Source organism: Nomascus leucogenys, chromosome 8 (genome assembly GCF_006542625.1).
Source record: "Nomascus leucogenys isolate Asia chromosome 8, Asia_NLE_v1, whole genome shotgun sequence".
NCBI lineage: Eukaryota > Metazoa > Chordata > Mammalia > Primates > Hylobatidae > Nomascus > Nomascus leucogenys.
In genome coordinates this window covers 43,278,988-43,295,338 of record NC_044388.1, presented here as the reverse complement: position 1 = coordinate 43,295,338, position 16,351 = coordinate 43,278,988, and the positions used below count along the sequence as shown (strand labels likewise).

Below are 16,351 nucleotides of genomic sequence, written 5' to 3'. Positions count from 1 at the left end.
CCAAGGTATCGGGGCAGTTGCTAGTCACAGTCTTAATGTCTCCGAAATAGTATGTTTTCCTCTGTATGTTTCTATTAAAATGTCAGGCCCAAAACATGTTTCTGGGTGGAGGTCTAGGTGCAACAGCACAGCCTTTACAAACACAGATAGACTTGGGTTCAAGTCATAATGGATGAGTTGAGCCTCTCATTTTTCAGTCTTCATTGGGGATGGCTCTTTCTGTTTGCAAGTTGTTCAGGAAATGTTAATTGACCCTAAACTGTGTCCTAGGGGGCAGTTGTCACACAGGAGTTTCTGTCTCCACCGCCAGCTGTGTCCTTGGCTTCCTTCCCTGAATCTGCCAAGGCTGGATTCTGGTGCCAAATGTGAAATGGTGACACAAACTTCTAGGAACTGTGAGCTTGGACGGCCCTCCCCCACAGCCACAGGGCATCTACCTTTGCTCTTCTTGGATGAGTGAATGAATTTCCCTCTTTCCAGAGCAATGCTTTCTTCCTGTTTAGATAGGAGGGAGAGAAGCAAAGTGTATTGGGAATAGGTTGAGCGAAAGAGTGTAGTAAGAGTTTTCTGTACAGCTCTGTCCTTAATGTATCAGTAAACAATAGGGTGAGAACTTTTGTTGGGGAGAGAGGAAGGAGGGAAATTTAAGACAACTCTTGGGAGCATTCCTTTGTTAATCACTTAATTACAGTCCTTCTCCCAGTGAGGTAGTGAACTCCCCATTGTGAGAGGTAGGGAGGAGGTGGGGGACACTGGTGCTGATTGGAGAAAGGTGGCAAAATCCCTAGGGGGAAAAAGTACAGATTTGAAGGAGGCATCAGATGAACCCGTGCATAGAAGCTTGAGCCCCAAACTCAGTTCTCAGGCTGCGTTATCCTTTACGACACCCAGAGTCCCTCTGTCTTTTAAGATCCACACGTAACTCTCCAGGCCAATAGCTCTTTCCGCCTGGGATTCCCAAGTGGGATTCTACACGTGTCTTGCTGCCCAGCTCGGGAGGATCTGTTTTTGGGGGGTCTTGGGGCGGGTGCAGGGTCCTGGCTGTGGCTTTGGCTAGTGCAGGCGGCTCGGCACTAAATTACAGTGACGAGGTGGGACACACAAAAGGCCGAAATCTTTTTTTAATAAAAACAAAACAAAACTCTGGGCCCCAAGCCCCTGGGCTGCTGAATGGCCATGGCTTCCTGTCAGGATTAGCCGGGCTGCCTGGGCCTGTGTGCTCGGCCTTTCTCCTCAGGAAATACCTTTAGTAAGCCCCGGTGGGGTCCCCATGGCAACGCGCGGGGGGACCTGCTGGCAGAGGCCATTCAGCCCGCCATTGTCCCCTGGCCCCTTTGTTGTGAGCTTTATTGCCGGCCCTCTGGCAAACACAGCAGTTTGCACCGTTTTGTCAGGCTGAATGTGGAGTTTTTACATTTTAATGGGCTCTTCTGGCAGGGGCCCATTTGCATGCAAAATGTCCCTTCTTACTCTTTTCACTTTCTTCAATTAAAAAAAAAAAAAAAAAAAGCCCTTCTCCAAATCCCCTGGGTCGGGGGGCTGGTGGACGCCACTGGCCCTGGGTGTCAGGCCCTGCTAATTGATTTGGTGCTCCTGGCTCTCCTTCCACACATACCTGTGCACCCCATTTTTGCAGCTCTCCTTCTATTTGGGGACTCCGAGAGTTGAGAGAAACACATTTTTGGGGCTCTCTCCACCCAAACCCTTGTAGGGTGGCAGCTGTGACCTGGGATTTCGGTGAGATGCTTCTGCACTCTGGCCGGGTCCTGCCAGCCGAAGGTAAGTTTTCAGTTCCATTTCAAAGCCAAAATAATGTAATAAAAAAACCTCTGCAGAGGGCCCCCGGAGCCCTGCTGTGCTGTTCTGTGCTCCTTTTAAGTTGCTTTCAAAGCCACCCTGAGTTCCTCCCCCACCCACAATTGCCCCCTCATTTATCTCTGGGGAGTTTATACCAAGACTGTAAACATTCCTGGACCACCAGTTTCCCCCATGTTGCTGAGGAGTTTAGCCTTTCTCTCCTAATTTTCTTAACCCAGAAATCAAAAAGATGGAATAGGGATGATAGAAATTGCTACCCTGAGACATCATGCTAATGGAGGATGCTGGGGGCCAGTTATCCAAGCCCTAAGCCCTTTGGAGTGTAGAACATAGAGATAATACAAATACCTACTGTCAGCCCAGCACCCCAGCAACATGAGGAAGTGCAAGACACAGGCATGAACATTTTCAGCTCTAGGGGAAGGCACATTCATGTTGGGGGGAGGTGGAGAATGTAGTTTGGCCAGTCTCAGAAGAGTGAGTTTTAAGGCCTAGGAAAGTGATGGAGATGATTGCTTATTGGAGAGAGAGAAGGAGAAAGGCATTTAGGGGAAGAAAAGGAAAAGGAGCAGTGAGGATATTGGCTCCACTGGGGAGGTGGAACTGGGGTAGTGGCCAAACCAGGGGTGGGAGAGGAGGTGGTAGAGAGGCTCCAGACCAGCTGGGGCTGTCATGGAGTGTTGGGGGTCTGGAGCAGTCAGGACTTGAAAGCTGGGACCCTTGTGAGCCCTCTGCAGTCCTGAGGATGTGGCCCAAGGGGGAGGGTGGACCAGCTCTTCTGCCTCGTGTTCTTAATCTTCTCAGTGGGTCATCAGGGGTCATCAGCTGTAAGCTGTAATCAACGGTGAGGGGCTCTGAGGGGCTCGAGAAGAGAAGGTGTCAGGTGACTGCTGGGGATTGAGCTGAGGACAGGGGAGGCAGGGTGCTGTCTCCTGTGGCCCAGGCAGAGTGGCACAGACCTGGAGTGGGCCACCCCTCATCACCCCACGTGCTGTGACAGTGCTGGCTGGACTGAGCCCTCGAAGAGAAGCTGGACACAGTGGAGGGGCCAGGACCCAGCAGATGCAGCCTCTAGAGCTTGTCCCTGTTTTGTGACTTTGGGAGCCATTTTTCCATGTTCAAATGGGAAGGAACACAAGTCACCTGGACATGAAGAAGCAGGCCCTATGAAATATTAAGTGCAATGCCAAAACGGGGCATTGTTACTGGTCTTGAGTCTGCTGCAATCACAGTGAACACCTCCCCCATTTTCTCACCTGCCACATTTGGACAGCCGAGCCTGCTGGACTCGCAGGGGCAGGAGAGTGCATTTTATAATTAAAAGCACTCAACTGTAAGGTAATGATTGATATGAGCTATGGGCTTGAGGAAATGAGGGAAGGAGGGGAGGATAAGGCCAAAGCAACCAACTTCAGACTCTCACGGGAGGAGGTAGGATGCAGGGGGTGCCATTAGACAGAATCAAAGGGCTGAACCAGAAGGGCTTCCTCACCTGGGGAAGTCAAGACACTGTGAAGATTGAGGCTACCTTGCAAAGCGGTAAAGCTGGACTCTTTATGTATGTGGATTCTGGAGAACCAGGCTACCTGTGTTTGAATCCCAGCTCTGCCACTTAGCAACCTAGCTGGGCCATCTTGGACTAATCCCAAATCTTTCTGTGCCCCAGTTTCCCCCTCTGAAGATAATTCCTTTTTTTTTTTTTTTTTTTTTTTTTTTTTGAGACGGAGTCTCGCTCTGTCGCCCAGGCTGGAGTGCAGTGGCGCGATCTCGGCTCACTGCAAGCTCCGCCTCCCGGGTTCACGCCATTCTCCTGCCTCAGCCTCTCCAAGTAGCTGGGACTACAGGCGCCCACCACCATGCCTGGCTAATTTTTTTTGTATTTTTAGTAGAGACGGGGTTTCACCTGGTCTCGGATCTCCTGACCTCGTGATCCACCTGCCTCGGCCTCCCAAAGTGCTGGGATTACAAGCATGAGCCACCGCGCCCGGCCTCTTTTTTTTTTTTGAGGTGGAGTCTGGGTCTGTCACCCAGGCTGGAGTGCAGGAGTGCAGTGGTGTGATTTCGGTTCACTGCAACCTCCGCCTCCCAGGTTCAGGTGATTCTCCTGCCTCAGCCTCCTCAGTAGCTGGGATTACAGGCGTGCACCACCACGCCTCGCTAATTTTTTGTATTTTTAGTAGAAATAGGGTTTTACCATGTTGGCCAGGCTGGTCTCAAACTCCTGACCTCAGGTGATCCACCCACTTTGGCCTCCCAGAGTGCTAGGATTACAGGTGTTAGCCACTGCGCTGGACCCGAAGATAATAATTCTAACTCTTAAATACTTCACAAGATTCTAAGTTAACACATGCTGAGAACTATGCTGGTATGTAGTAAGCCTCCGCATCCATAGGATAGAAATCATAGTAGGATCAATCTCATTAGTTTCCTATGAGGATGAAATGGGAGGGTCTCTGTTAAAAGCTTTGTGCGGCCTATGGGATATAGTGAGCATGCTGGAAATACTGGCCAGTAGTAGTATTGCTGTTTACTCAGATGTTTATGGATCCCTAGATAATATATGGGAAGGCACCTGGTAAATTGCAAAGTGCTATGCAAATATGTTGTTATTCTTCACTGGGTTCCTGTTAAGTTGTGAGGTTTGGGGATGGATAACTTCCAGACCAGAGTGGCTGCTATGGGACCAGGCTGGTGAAGTGGTATTTCAAAATACATTTTCAGGTGTGTTTGTCCATGTGGCATGAATGCCCTACATTCATATTCTTTGCAGAGAGGTATGTTCTCTGGGATATCTTTGGTGGCTCTCTTCTATCCCTCAACTTACAAATTGAAATCATTATTTGTTACTGTTTTCTCCAGTGAACCTTCTGTTCCTGGCCGGCCGTACAGCCTGGCCTCATCTCCCACTCCCCCTCAGAGCAGGGTACAGCCATGCCTGTAAGCACTTCATTCTCTTCTGTTCCCCCCAGACATTTCATTTCTCATCTAAATCCTCTCCTCTCCCTTCCCTGTCATTTTGTCCAACCTCTGCTCTCACTGCTGATACTTTGTTTCATGATGTCAGAGCCTGTGCTGGACCTGCCTGTACTTGGTCCTGACATTCTCCATTTGTCTCATGTTGCAATATAAAATCTTCATCCATATTAAGGTGCTGTGCAAATCTTAGACCCCTGTTAGGGCAAGACATATGCCATCTGGGCATTTGTTTCACTCATTTCTCCTTGCACAGTGACAAGGGCTCCCAGAGTCACCTAATGGTAGCTATGTTGAAGAAAGTTCCCTGACCCCTCCTTGGATTTTGAGAACTCGGGTCTCATCTTGTCACAAGAATAGCAAGGTTTGTATGGGTTTGGGCCTCTCATGGTTCCATTCCCTCACCTTTTACAGAGCCCATGGCTGGTGGAAGACACAGATTTAGAATCAAGAATTGGGAGGCCGAGGTGGGTGGATCACTTAAGGTCAGGAGTTCAAGACCAGCCTGGCCAACATGGCAAAACTCCATCTCTACTAAAAATACAAAATTAGCCGGGCGTGGTGGGTGCTTGTCTGTAGTCCCAGCTACTCAGGGAACTGAGGCACAAGAATCACTTGAACCTGGGAGGCGGAAGTTGCAGTGAGCCAAGATCCCAGAACTGCCTTCTAAATGACTGTGGGAGATTTTTGTCTAGTCCTGCTAGAAGCAAAATGCCATACCTGTTGGCTTGTTGGGAGTACAAGCCTGCAGTATTTGGGGGGAAAGTAGGAGGGGAAGAGGGACTCAGTAGGGCCTCATTATCATTAATTGTGTTCCTGAACTTGAAAGCACCATGGGAAAGTCCCCTCCCACTCCTGCCTCTGTCCTTTCTAGCTGCTTCCTTGAGGATTATCAAAAAGTGTGGGTCTCTGGTGGGCTCCTAATTCCTTCTTAAGGGATAGAGACACCTTAGAGAAGCAGGGTAGGTTTGATGTATGAATCCCTATCACTCACACTGACAGGAGCACTGGTTGCAGCCTGCACAAATTCCCAAGGTCCACCCGCCAGCTGCTTTGATCCGGGAACCTGCGTGGTAATGAGATCAGCAGCCTGAGTTCTCTAACAATGTTCAAGGCAAACCCTAACCCTGACCTTCCCACTCCTGTTGATGAGAACGGTGACTCCATTGTATTGGCATCAAAGCATAAGGCACCTTTTTTTTCACAGTGTACTTTTGTTGTTGTTGTTGAGACAGGGTCTCTGTTGCCTAGGCTGGAGTGCAGTGGCAAGATTATAGCTCCTGCAGCCTTGAGCTCCTGGGCTCAAGGGATCCTCCCTCCTCTGCCTCCCAAGTGCCTGGGGACTACAGGCATGCACCACTATGCCTGGCTAATTTTTTTATTTTTTGCAGAGACAGGGTCTCACTATGTTGCCAGGGCTGGTTTTGAACTCCTGGCCTCAAGCAATCCTCCCACCTTGGCCTCCCAAAGGGCTGGGATTACAGGCATGAGCCACTGCACCCAGTCCACAATGCACTGTTAACACATGGCACCTAGAGCCTGTAATAGTGAACAGCCAGTCTTTCTCAGCCTCAGGCTAGGTCACCAGGGAATCCAGATACCAGATGCCCTCCAGCCTCCATTCCCCACCTCATCTCTCAGGAAACAGATGCATAAAGCAAGTGCTTTGGTGCTGCTTCCCTCACAGCATCCCCATTGTGCATTTTGAGGACAACCTTTGTATCTGATTCCGATTAATTAGGTTCTCCAAGAGTTGGAATGTTGGTTTCAAGTGACTGAACAATAAAGTGGCTTTCTTTTCTTCATCTTTCTTGGCCAGTCCAATAAAAGTCTCAGGTAGCTTTTCTCTTGCTAATAGACACCTAACGACACCCTGGCCTGTTGGTCTTGACCAGAGAAAGGCAAGCTTAGGGCAGCTGGAGCTGAAGAGGCAAGGACCTTTCTAATAAGAACATAAGTGAGGGACACTGGAAAGACCAAAAGAGAATGGAAAGTACTGACCTGGTAATTGCAGGGTGATAGTGAGCAGTCATTCCCCCAAATCAGCCACCTTACATAGAACGCCCCAAGGTCAGGGCCACTGGACGGGGTTGTGACGCGGTCAAGCAGGGCCCAGAAAGCATACAAGCAGTTGGTTCCATCTCCTCCTATAAGAAAGTGGCATCATCCCTGCTTTGTAAACGGAGAACCTGACACACACCAAGAGCACTCCTAGCCATGGAAAAAAAGCCGCTAGAACCCAAGGTTAGGCTGATTTTTGGTTCCTCTGAAAATTAGCTTTTGCCGGATGCCAGATTCAGTTCTGGACCTATTGAGTAGTCTCTGGGTTTTTGACATTGTTAGGCACTGTGGGAAAATTATAACGGGTACATCTGCGCTGAGTTGCTTGCTAATTCCTAGGAGAGACTTGGACATTTTGGACAATTAAGAAGCAATACAGGCCAGGCACGGTGGCTCACGTCTGTAATCCCAGCACCTTGGGAGGCCGAGGCGGGTGGATCATCCGAGGTCAGGAGTTTGAGACCAGCCTGAACCAACATGGTGAAACCCCATCTCTACTAAAAGTACAAAATTAGCCGGGCATGGTGGCACATGCTTGTAATAATCCCAGCTACTCGGGAGGCGGAAGCAGGAGAATTGCTTGAATCGGGGAGGCAAAGGTTGCAGTGATCCGAGATCACGCCATTGCACTCCAGCCTGGGCAACAAGAGTGAAATTCTGTCTCAAAAAAACAAAACAAAACAAAAGAAGCAACACAGCTCTTTGAGAAAGATGCAGTCATAAGTGGTGAAGAGTTGCAGTCCGCCCACTCCTGCTCCTCACTTACCGCTGTTCCGAACAAGTCAGCCAGGAAGCCGCACTGCAGCCATGGCTTTTAAAGGTCCCAAAAAACACCTGTGAAGCTGGAGGTGACCGTTCACCAAATTCGAATCCCTCTAATGAGCCGCAGCCTAAAATCCCTGGAGAAGGTGTGTGCTGACTTGATTCAGAGGAGGAAAGGAAAAGAATGTCAAGGTGAAGGGACCAGTTTGAATGCCTGCCAAGACTTTGAGAATCACTATAAGAAAATCTCCTTGTGGTGAAGGTTCAGAGACATGGGATCGTTTCCAGAGGAGAATCCACAAGCTACCCACTGACTTGCACAGTCCTTCTGAGATTGTTAAGCAGTTGACTTCCATCAGTGTTGAGCCAGGAATTGAGGTGGAAGTCACCATTGCAGATGCTCAAAGTCAACTATTTTAATAAATTGATTAGCAGTTGTTATATATAAAAAAAAAGCAGCAGCAATATGGGTTGAGCGCAGCGGCTCAACGCCTGTAATCCCAACACTTTGGGAGGTCAAGGTGGGTGGGTTGCTTGAGTCCAGGAGTCAAGACCAGCCTGGGCAACGTGTTGAAATTTTAACTTATTTTTTAAAAAAGAAAGAAACATTATACCTAATGTCTGTCAATTGATGACTGCAATGTGGTATGTCTACACAATTGAATATTATTAGGTCATTAAAAGGAACAAAGTGCTGATTCTATGCTATAACATGGAGGAAGTTTGAACACATGCTAAGTGAAAGAAGCCAGTCACAAAAGATCACATATTGTATGATTCTATTGATACGAAATACCTAGAATAGCCAAATCCATAGACAGCAGATTAGTGGTTGCTTAGACTGGGGATAGGGGATGGAGGAGTGACTATTACGGGTCAGGCATTTTTTGAGGGGTGGGCGATGGTAAAAATGTTCTAAAGTGAGATTGTAGTAAATGATTGCACAACTCTGAATATACAAAAACCATTAAATGGATGACTATTACCACATGTGAATTACCTGTCTGCTGTTTAAAAAAACAGAAACAATACAAAATGGAATGTAATTGAGTGTGAATTTGTGTGGTTCAGATGGTAACTGTTTTACAGAGAATTAGAGATGAGACATTGGTATAAACAAGGCTTCCTAGTTTCTTGTTTTGTTTTAAGACAGGGTCTGGCTGGGTGCAGTGGCTCACACCTGTAATCCCAGCACTTGCTAACTGAAGATGCAAGGACCAAGGCGGGCGGATCACTTAAGGTCTGGAGTTCAAGGACAGCCTGGCTAACATGGTGAAACCCCATCTCTACTAAAATACAAAGATAAGCCAGCCATTGTGGCATATGCCTGTAGTCCCAGCTACTCCAGAGGCTGAAGTGGGAAAATGGCTTGAACCTGGGAGGCAGAGGTTGCAGCAAGCCGAGATTGTGCCACTGCACTCCAGCCTGGGCAACAAAGCAACTCTGTCTTAAAAAAAAAAAAAGCGTCTTTGTCGTCCCGTCCAGTGGCATGATCATAGCTCACCGTAGCCTCCAACTCCTGGGCTCAAGCAATCCTGTCTCAGCCCACCAAGTAGCTGGGACTACAGGCATATGCCACCAAGTCTGGCTAATTTTTAAATTTTTTTGTAGCGATGAGGTCTCACTATGTTGCCTAGGCTGGTCTTGAACTCCTGGGCTCAAGTGAGCCTCCTGCCTCCTGCACTTGAGCCTCCCCAAGTGCTGGGATTGCAGGCATAAGCCACTGTGCCCAGCCCCTGGACATTTTGGATGGTGGACTTTGAGTAGTTTGGGGCAGGAGGACTCTGGAGTGGTGCTGACAGTCCTCAGGAAGGAGTAAGCTTTCCCATGCCAGGGAGGATGCAGCCGTGGCTGAAAGCATCCCAACTGGGGGGTGGGGGAACACGGTGGGGAGGGACAGCCCCTGGTAGAGAGAATGGGGCTGAGTGGAGAGAGTGGAAGCCGATTGCAGGGAGTCTTGAAGGTGAGGCAGGGATGTGGATTTTATTCTGTACACAGGGTAGATTTTGATCAGGAAAATAATGTCAAGCACATGACAGCTTGGAAGCGGGAGTCTGAGCTGCAGCCCCAGGGAAGCCATTTAAAAGATTATCCCGGCTGGGCGCTGTGGGTCATGCCAGCCACTTTGGGAGGCCGAGGCAGGCAGATCACGAGGTCAGGAGTTTTAGACCAGCCTGATCAACATTCCCCTTCTCTACTAAAAATACAAAAATTAGCTGGGTGTGGTGGCACATGCCTGTAATCCCAGCAACTCAGGAGGCTGAGGTAGGAGAATCACTTGAACCCGGGAGGCGGAGGTTGCGGTAAGCCGAGATCGCAGCACTTCACTCTAGCCTGAGCGAAAAAGCAAAACTCCATCTCAAAAAAAAAAAAAAAAAAAATTATCCCAAGGTGGTTCCGGGAAAGGGATAGGACAGAGCAGACCTGAGCCACGTTTGGAAGGGAACCGGGGTCTAAGCTTGCATCATCAGGAGGAAAGCGAGCTGATTCTTGAGGCTTTTAGAGATCACATATAGTGGAGTTTTGTTTGCATATTCTGGTTGGGACGGGCAGGAAGTTACGGATCCAAGCTGGTATCGGATCCAAGCTGGTATCGGCTAGAGCGGGTCTCACCAGGGCCAGTGTTCCTTTGCTGCTTTCTCTTGGGGGGAAATAAATGCCTGGGGGTTCTCTTTGCTACGTTTTTGTCTTTGGGAGCTGCTTTTTTCTCTGGGACCGGCTGCAATAGGCCTTGTGATGCCAGAGGGTAAGAATTCAAGTTTACTCTTGACCAACGGGTTACACAGATCACAAGCTGCAAAATATTTAATCACTGAGGTCATTTGAGGGAAATGAGATTTGATCAATAGAAGTGTCTGCCCTGTTCCTTAAGAGTCGAGTCTAAACTGCTTTTCTCCTACCTTCGTATGGCAAAACCACAGACCGTTAAAAATGGAAAGAATAACTTTTTCTAAGGCCCGCAAAAGCTTATTTTTAATCAGTTGTGTGGTCTACTCACCTTTGTGGTGTTCCCCTTGACCGGACTCACAAAAATGTGTGCAAGCCTAGTGGTTTCTGAGCCCTTTTAAAGCAGCACCCCTGTTTCTGACAACTCTTATTTAAGATAAAGCCCATGGGTCAATGCAGGACTGGGTCTGCAACCTTGGCCCCTCTGAGAGAAACCACTGTCAGTCCCTGTCAGTTGCAGGTCACGTTGCGCAGGACACCCATTTTCATTTTTAAGGTTTCTAGGGGAAGCCTGTTGAGCACTTGAGAAAGACCCTGTTTCAAATAAGGGGGAGTGAAAGAGAAAAGGGAGATAAGAAAGGAAGGCAGTGAAGAGCCAGGGTGACTGCACGTGTGGTATTTATTGAGCAAGCATTTCTTGAGCAACTCCTGGACGCCAGGCATCGTAGTAGGTGCTGGGGATTTGAAAGTACTGACGACACATCCCCACACTCAGGTTCAGAAAGAGGACTGCCCTTCAGTGTGACAGGTGCCAGGAGGGGGAGGGCACCTGACCCAGACTGGGAGTCAGCACTGCCCTCGAGGAGAAGTCACCAACTAGTCTGAGACAGAGGAGTGAGTAGTGAGAGCTGGACAGAAAAAAATCGGGGGCCCTGTGGCCACTGGGGCAGCCGTGAGCCACAGCAGGGGCTGAGGGAGAGCATGCTGTTTCAGAGCCTTATGCGTCGGGGAGCAGCAGTCGACACTGAGTCTCTTAGGGTGAAGAAATGGTGAGAAAAGTCCTCTCCAAGGCTGTGGGCGGGATGTGGGTGGTAGGTGAGAGGTGGAAGATGCCAGGAGTACTTTTGAACATCCTAAAAGGAAATAGAAACTTCATTTCCTCTCGTGAGTGCAGAGGGGTGTGTTGAGGGGATGGGTAACAGCCCAGGATGGTGGACTCAGGTGTGTCCGGGCCACGGGCCTTCTTGAACACGTGCGGGAAGAGGCATTGGTCAGGGGAGGGACAGGTGCTCTTGGTGGTATCAGATCTTGTGAGGTGCGGACACCCCGGTGGGTCCAGTGCTCCCACCCAGGGACAGAGAAGGATGGGGCACGGGGAGGGAGGGTGGATGGTGGGGGGCCTGAGAGGGTGTGCCCAGGCAGAGGGCTGAGGAGAAAGGACCTTTGTGTGCGGCAGCTCCTGCTGCCAGAGCAAGTGTGGGTTTTATGGCAGCTGTAGCCTCCGGTCCTAATATAGTCAACAGCTCCAAATCCCCTGCCCTGACACCTGTTAGCGAGAGGTTCCCTGAGCTGACCTCTCCTTGGGCTGCCCCCCCAACATGTGCATCTGACGCGTCGGGGGCCAGACCCCCACCCTCGCCGAATCATACGAATCCTGGTCAGACCCCGGTTGACAAATTGCTTTCTCTCGACTTGGGCAGGGGCTGCTGGGGTTTTGAGGGGCGGGGTTTGTTCAGCTGTTGCTAGGGAAGGGTGAGGCTGAGCTAACCCAAAGGAAATGGGGTGTTCCTCTGGCAAGTGGTGATCTTGGCAAAGAACTGAGCTTCTGGGGAGGGGGCAGCTCCGGACACAAAGAAGTCCTGGGGAGGGCCAACCTTTCCCCTTAGGATGGGGGGAAATGAAATGTGATCCGCTTAATGCTGCTACAGCTGCTTCCTAACTTTGCCTCTTTCTTCCTTTGACTTTTGGAGGAGTGGGGTGGAAAAGAGATGGGGGTTCCCAGGCAGCCAGCCGTTTCCCCACTGACCCATGCTCCAACTCCCACTGCCCTGGCTCAGTAGCCTCCAGTAAGTGATGGCCCAGGACGGTGCGGCTCCATGTGGCCAGCATAATTCCCTTTGTCTCTCCCCTCCTCCCCTCTCCCTGTCTTCCTCTCTCGCCCCTTGGTTTCCCTTCCCGGCCCCGTGGTGGCTGCAGCCCAGCCCTGGGGAGCCCCTGTGGAAGTGGAGTCCTTCCTGGTCCACCCCGGTGACCTGCTGCAGCTTCGCTGTCGGCTGCGGGACGATGTGCAGAGCATCAACTGGCTGCGGGACGGGGTGCAGCTGGCGGAAAGCAACCGCACCCGCATCACAGGGGAGGAGGTAGAGGTGCAGGACTCCGTGCCCGCAGACTCCGGCCTCTATGCTTGCGTAACCAGCAGCCCCTCGGGCAGTGACACCACCTACTTCTCCGTCAATGTTTCAGGTTGGTAGCCAAGCCCTGCCCTTGCCCCTCCCTAGACCCACCCCCTCCAACCCTCTCTGCCAGTTTCAGGGGAAGGTGAACCTCCTCCCCCTCCGTGATCTGCCCCCACTCTGCTTCAGAAACTGCTGCCCACTAACATTGCTCCCTGCCTGCCGCGTGGCTTGGCTCTCAGAGAGGTGACTAGGTGGGGTGGGCCCCAGGGCTGGAGATTTGGGGCTTCCAGGACACACCTCGGAGGTGATTGCCAGGGCTCTTGGGATGTTAAGACCCTGTGATTTTTTTCCACCACAGCTTGCCCAGATCTCCAGGAGGCTAAGTGGTGCTCGGCCAGCTTCCACCCCATCACTCCCTTGCCATTTGGACTTGGTACTCGGCTTAGTGATTAGAGCCCCTGAACAGGTGGTGGGATCCCTGCTCTGCTGGAGAGGAACCCAGGTGCACCGCACGGGAGCTGTGCGAGGGCAGCCAGGGAGCCCTGGAGCTCTGTGAACTTGGGAACTTGCCACTCTTAGAATGTGCCTTTCACAAAACTAGGAGTTGAGGAAGTGGAGCTGAAATTTTCTTTATGCCATTTATGCACCTCAGGGTATGGACTTGGCACCAGGTCCCCAAAGGTGATAGGAAGGACTGGAGAAAGATCTGGCATGAACCCTGATGGGTGACCACATGTGTATCAAGTGTGTTCTTATAAGAAATAAATACTTACTGGGGAGAGGTGTTGGCAGCTGCTGGGGTGGTGGGTGCCCTATCTGCTCTGATTAAGGAGCAGCCCCCAAACCTTAGTGGACACATGCTAGAAAAATTCTGACTGTGAGGTGTTCAGCCCATCCTTTGGAAATAGTGTCTAGCCACAGTGTGTCTAGACCTGCCTGCGTTTCCCTATAGTCAGCCGTCCAAAGAAGAATACAGGCTACCTGGCTCCAGCACACCCAGGTGGCACCACGAGTTGAGAGAGAGCCTTTGAATGTAGGACGGAATTAAGTTATATAGGAACAGCTGACCTGATGGAACCACCCAGTGTGAAGGCTTCCAGGCAGTGGGGGCAGTGCTTTGGGGAAGGAAGGAAACACGCACAGGAACTCTTCTTAAACAGTTTCCATCCCACTAAGAGAGCAGTGGGACTGGGATCCCCATGGGGAGGGTGTCCATGTTCATCTGGAACTGCACTAGCCTTGGTGAAATCTGGGGGTCCCTAGGAGGAACCTCAGTGCCCCTTCTTCTTCCCATAGATGCTCTCCCCTCCTCGGAGGATGATGATGATGATGATGACTCCTCTTCAGAGGAGAAAGAAACAGATAACACCAAACCAAACCGTATGCGTGAGACACTGTTTCCTATCTTACTGCCCTTTGGGTCTGGGCGTTGGGTTTAAGAGGGGAGGGGAAGGCTGAAAGGGGAGGAGGAGAGGGCACATGGGGTCACGGTGCCTGTTCTGCTAAGTACCAGACACTGCTCACAGGTGTTGGGCAGATGGGCAGGACACCTCCAGGTCCTGGCCTGGGCCCTGCTCCTGAGCCTGACCAGCTGCTCCTCTCCACCCTGCCTGTCTCTCTCGGCTTTCCCCGGGCAGCCGTAGCTCCATATTGGACATCCCCAGAAAAGATGGAAAAGAAATTGCATGCAGTGCCGGCTGCCAAGACAGTGAAGTTCAAATGCCCTTCCAGTGGGACCCCAAACCCCACACTGCGCTGGTTGAAAAATGGCAAAGAATTCAAACCTGACCACAGAATTGGAGGCTACAAGGTATGTGTGTGTGCATGCGAAAGTTAGAGTAACGGGAACAGGAGAGGCCGAGTTAGGAAGTCCTGATTACATGCTTTTCATTGTTTTAAGTAATACTTTCCACCTATACAGGTTATTCATTAAAATTTTTAAATACAAAAAAATGCGAATAAAGTTTAAAAATTTCTTCAGTCTTCTTTCTGTGTAATATGGTTTTTACATAGTTGATCACATCATGTATGTAATTTCCTTGCCTTGTCATTTGTTAACATGAGTCTTTTCATGATATATTTCAAGCATGAATATTTGAAACATAATTTTTCATGACTGTATAAGATTCCATTATTTTTAAATCTCATAATTTGGCTGGGCATGGTGGCTCAGGCCTATAATCCTATCACTTTGGGAGGCTGAGGTGGGTGGATTGCCTGAGTTCAGGAGTTCGAGACCAGCCTGGGCAACATGGTGAAACCTCCTCTCTACTAAAAATACAAAAAATTAGCCATGCATGGTGGCAGGCTCCTGTAGTCCCAGCTACTGGGGAGGCTGAGGCAGGAGAATTGCTTGAACCCAGGAGACAGAGGTTGTTGTTGCAGTGAGCTGAGATCGCGTCATTTCACTCTAGTCTGAGTGACAGAGCGAGACTGTCTCCAAAAAACAACAAAAAAAGTCCCATAATTTAATGAACTATTTTGTGATATTAGGTATTTTCTGGTTTTTCACCATAATAAATAATGTTGCAGTGAATCTCTGTCAGCATTTTTAAGTGTGCTTCCTTAGGACAGATTGTTAAAGTGAAATTACTAAGTTTAAAGGGTGTAAGCATTTTTATTTTTTTTATTATTTATTTATTTATTTATTTATTTTTAGATGGAGTCTCGCTCTGTCGCCCAGGCTGGAGTGCAGTGGTGCCATCTTGGCTCACTGCAAGCTCTGCCTCCCGGGTTCATGCCATTCTCCTGCCTCAGCCTCCCGAGTACCTGGGATGTGCGGGCCACCATTCCCAGCTAATCTTTGTATCTTTAGTAGAGACAGGGTTTCCCCATGTTGGCCAGGCTGGTCTTGACCTCCTGACCTCAAGTGATCTGTCCGCCTGGGCCTCCCAAAGTGCTGGGATTACAGGCGAGAGCCACCACACCCAGCCAGTAATATTTTAAATTAATTCACCATGCACTCACTACATGCAAGACACCATGCTTTAAATTCTGCAAGATAGCGTTCCTGCCCATAAAAATTTTCCAGTCTGATAGGAGGCAAATGTCCATGAGCAGCTACCGTAAAAAGTAGACTGTGATCAGTGCTTTGGTAGGCAGAGGAAAGGCTGAGCACAGTTCTGACCAGAGACTGGACTGGAGGAGATGGTTTTTGAAATGAGCTGTCAAGGGCAGTGGGGGCTGGTTTCTTAGTGTAATAGGAGAGGTGCACAGTTGGGAACATTCTTGGTGTATTTGGGAGTGTTTGCAGAAGGCACATCTATCTGGATCACGAATGACCTTGAACATCGCAGTGAAGACTTCTGGAGTCTTTACACCCCATCTGCCAACTTGCAGAGTGTAAACGGGCTGGTAGGGGGGCAATCCATGCCTTGTCCTAGCCAACCCTGCAGCCTGGGGCCCTGTGCCACCAGGCTCTGATATGGAGGGCAGGTGCCACGGGGTGCCGACATTGTCATGGGGCTTCTGCCTGCATTTTCCTCCAGACCCTCAACGTACCCCTTTGGCATTTCCCCTCAGGTCCGTTATGCCACCTGGAGCATCATAATGGACTCCGTGGTGCCCTCTGACAAGGGCAACTACACCTGCATTGTGGAGAATGAGTACGGCAGCATCAACCACACGTACCAGCTGGATGTCGTGGGTATGAGGGCAGAGGCAGCCGGAGGAAT

At 50.0% G+C, this 16,351-nt stretch overlaps 1 protein-coding gene and 1 pseudogene across 13 annotated transcripts in view; both read left to right on the top strand.

The window, feature by feature from the left end:
- The window catches only part of FGFR1 (fibroblast growth factor receptor 1), a 57,741-nt gene that overhangs the window by 26,611 nt on the left and 14,779 nt on the right, over positions 1-16,351 (top strand). For 4 of the 13 annotated variants that reach the window (XM_030817133.1, XM_030817131.1, XM_030817134.1 and 1 more), the window contains exons 3-6: positions 12,478-12,744; positions 13,974-14,057; positions 14,315-14,487; positions 16,200-16,323. In XM_030817133.1, the coding sequence (XP_030672993.1) occupies positions 12,478-12,744; positions 13,974-14,057; positions 14,315-14,487; positions 16,200-16,323 (648 nt within the window). Of the gene's footprint in view, positions 1-12,477; positions 12,745-13,973; positions 14,064-14,314; positions 14,488-16,199; positions 16,324-16,351 lie in introns of all 13 variants that reach the window. The other 9 variants (XM_030817130.1, XM_030817128.1, XM_030817129.1 and 6 more) reach the window with 3 other exon arrangements.
- LOC105740114 lies at positions 7,660-8,084 on the top strand (annotated as a pseudogene).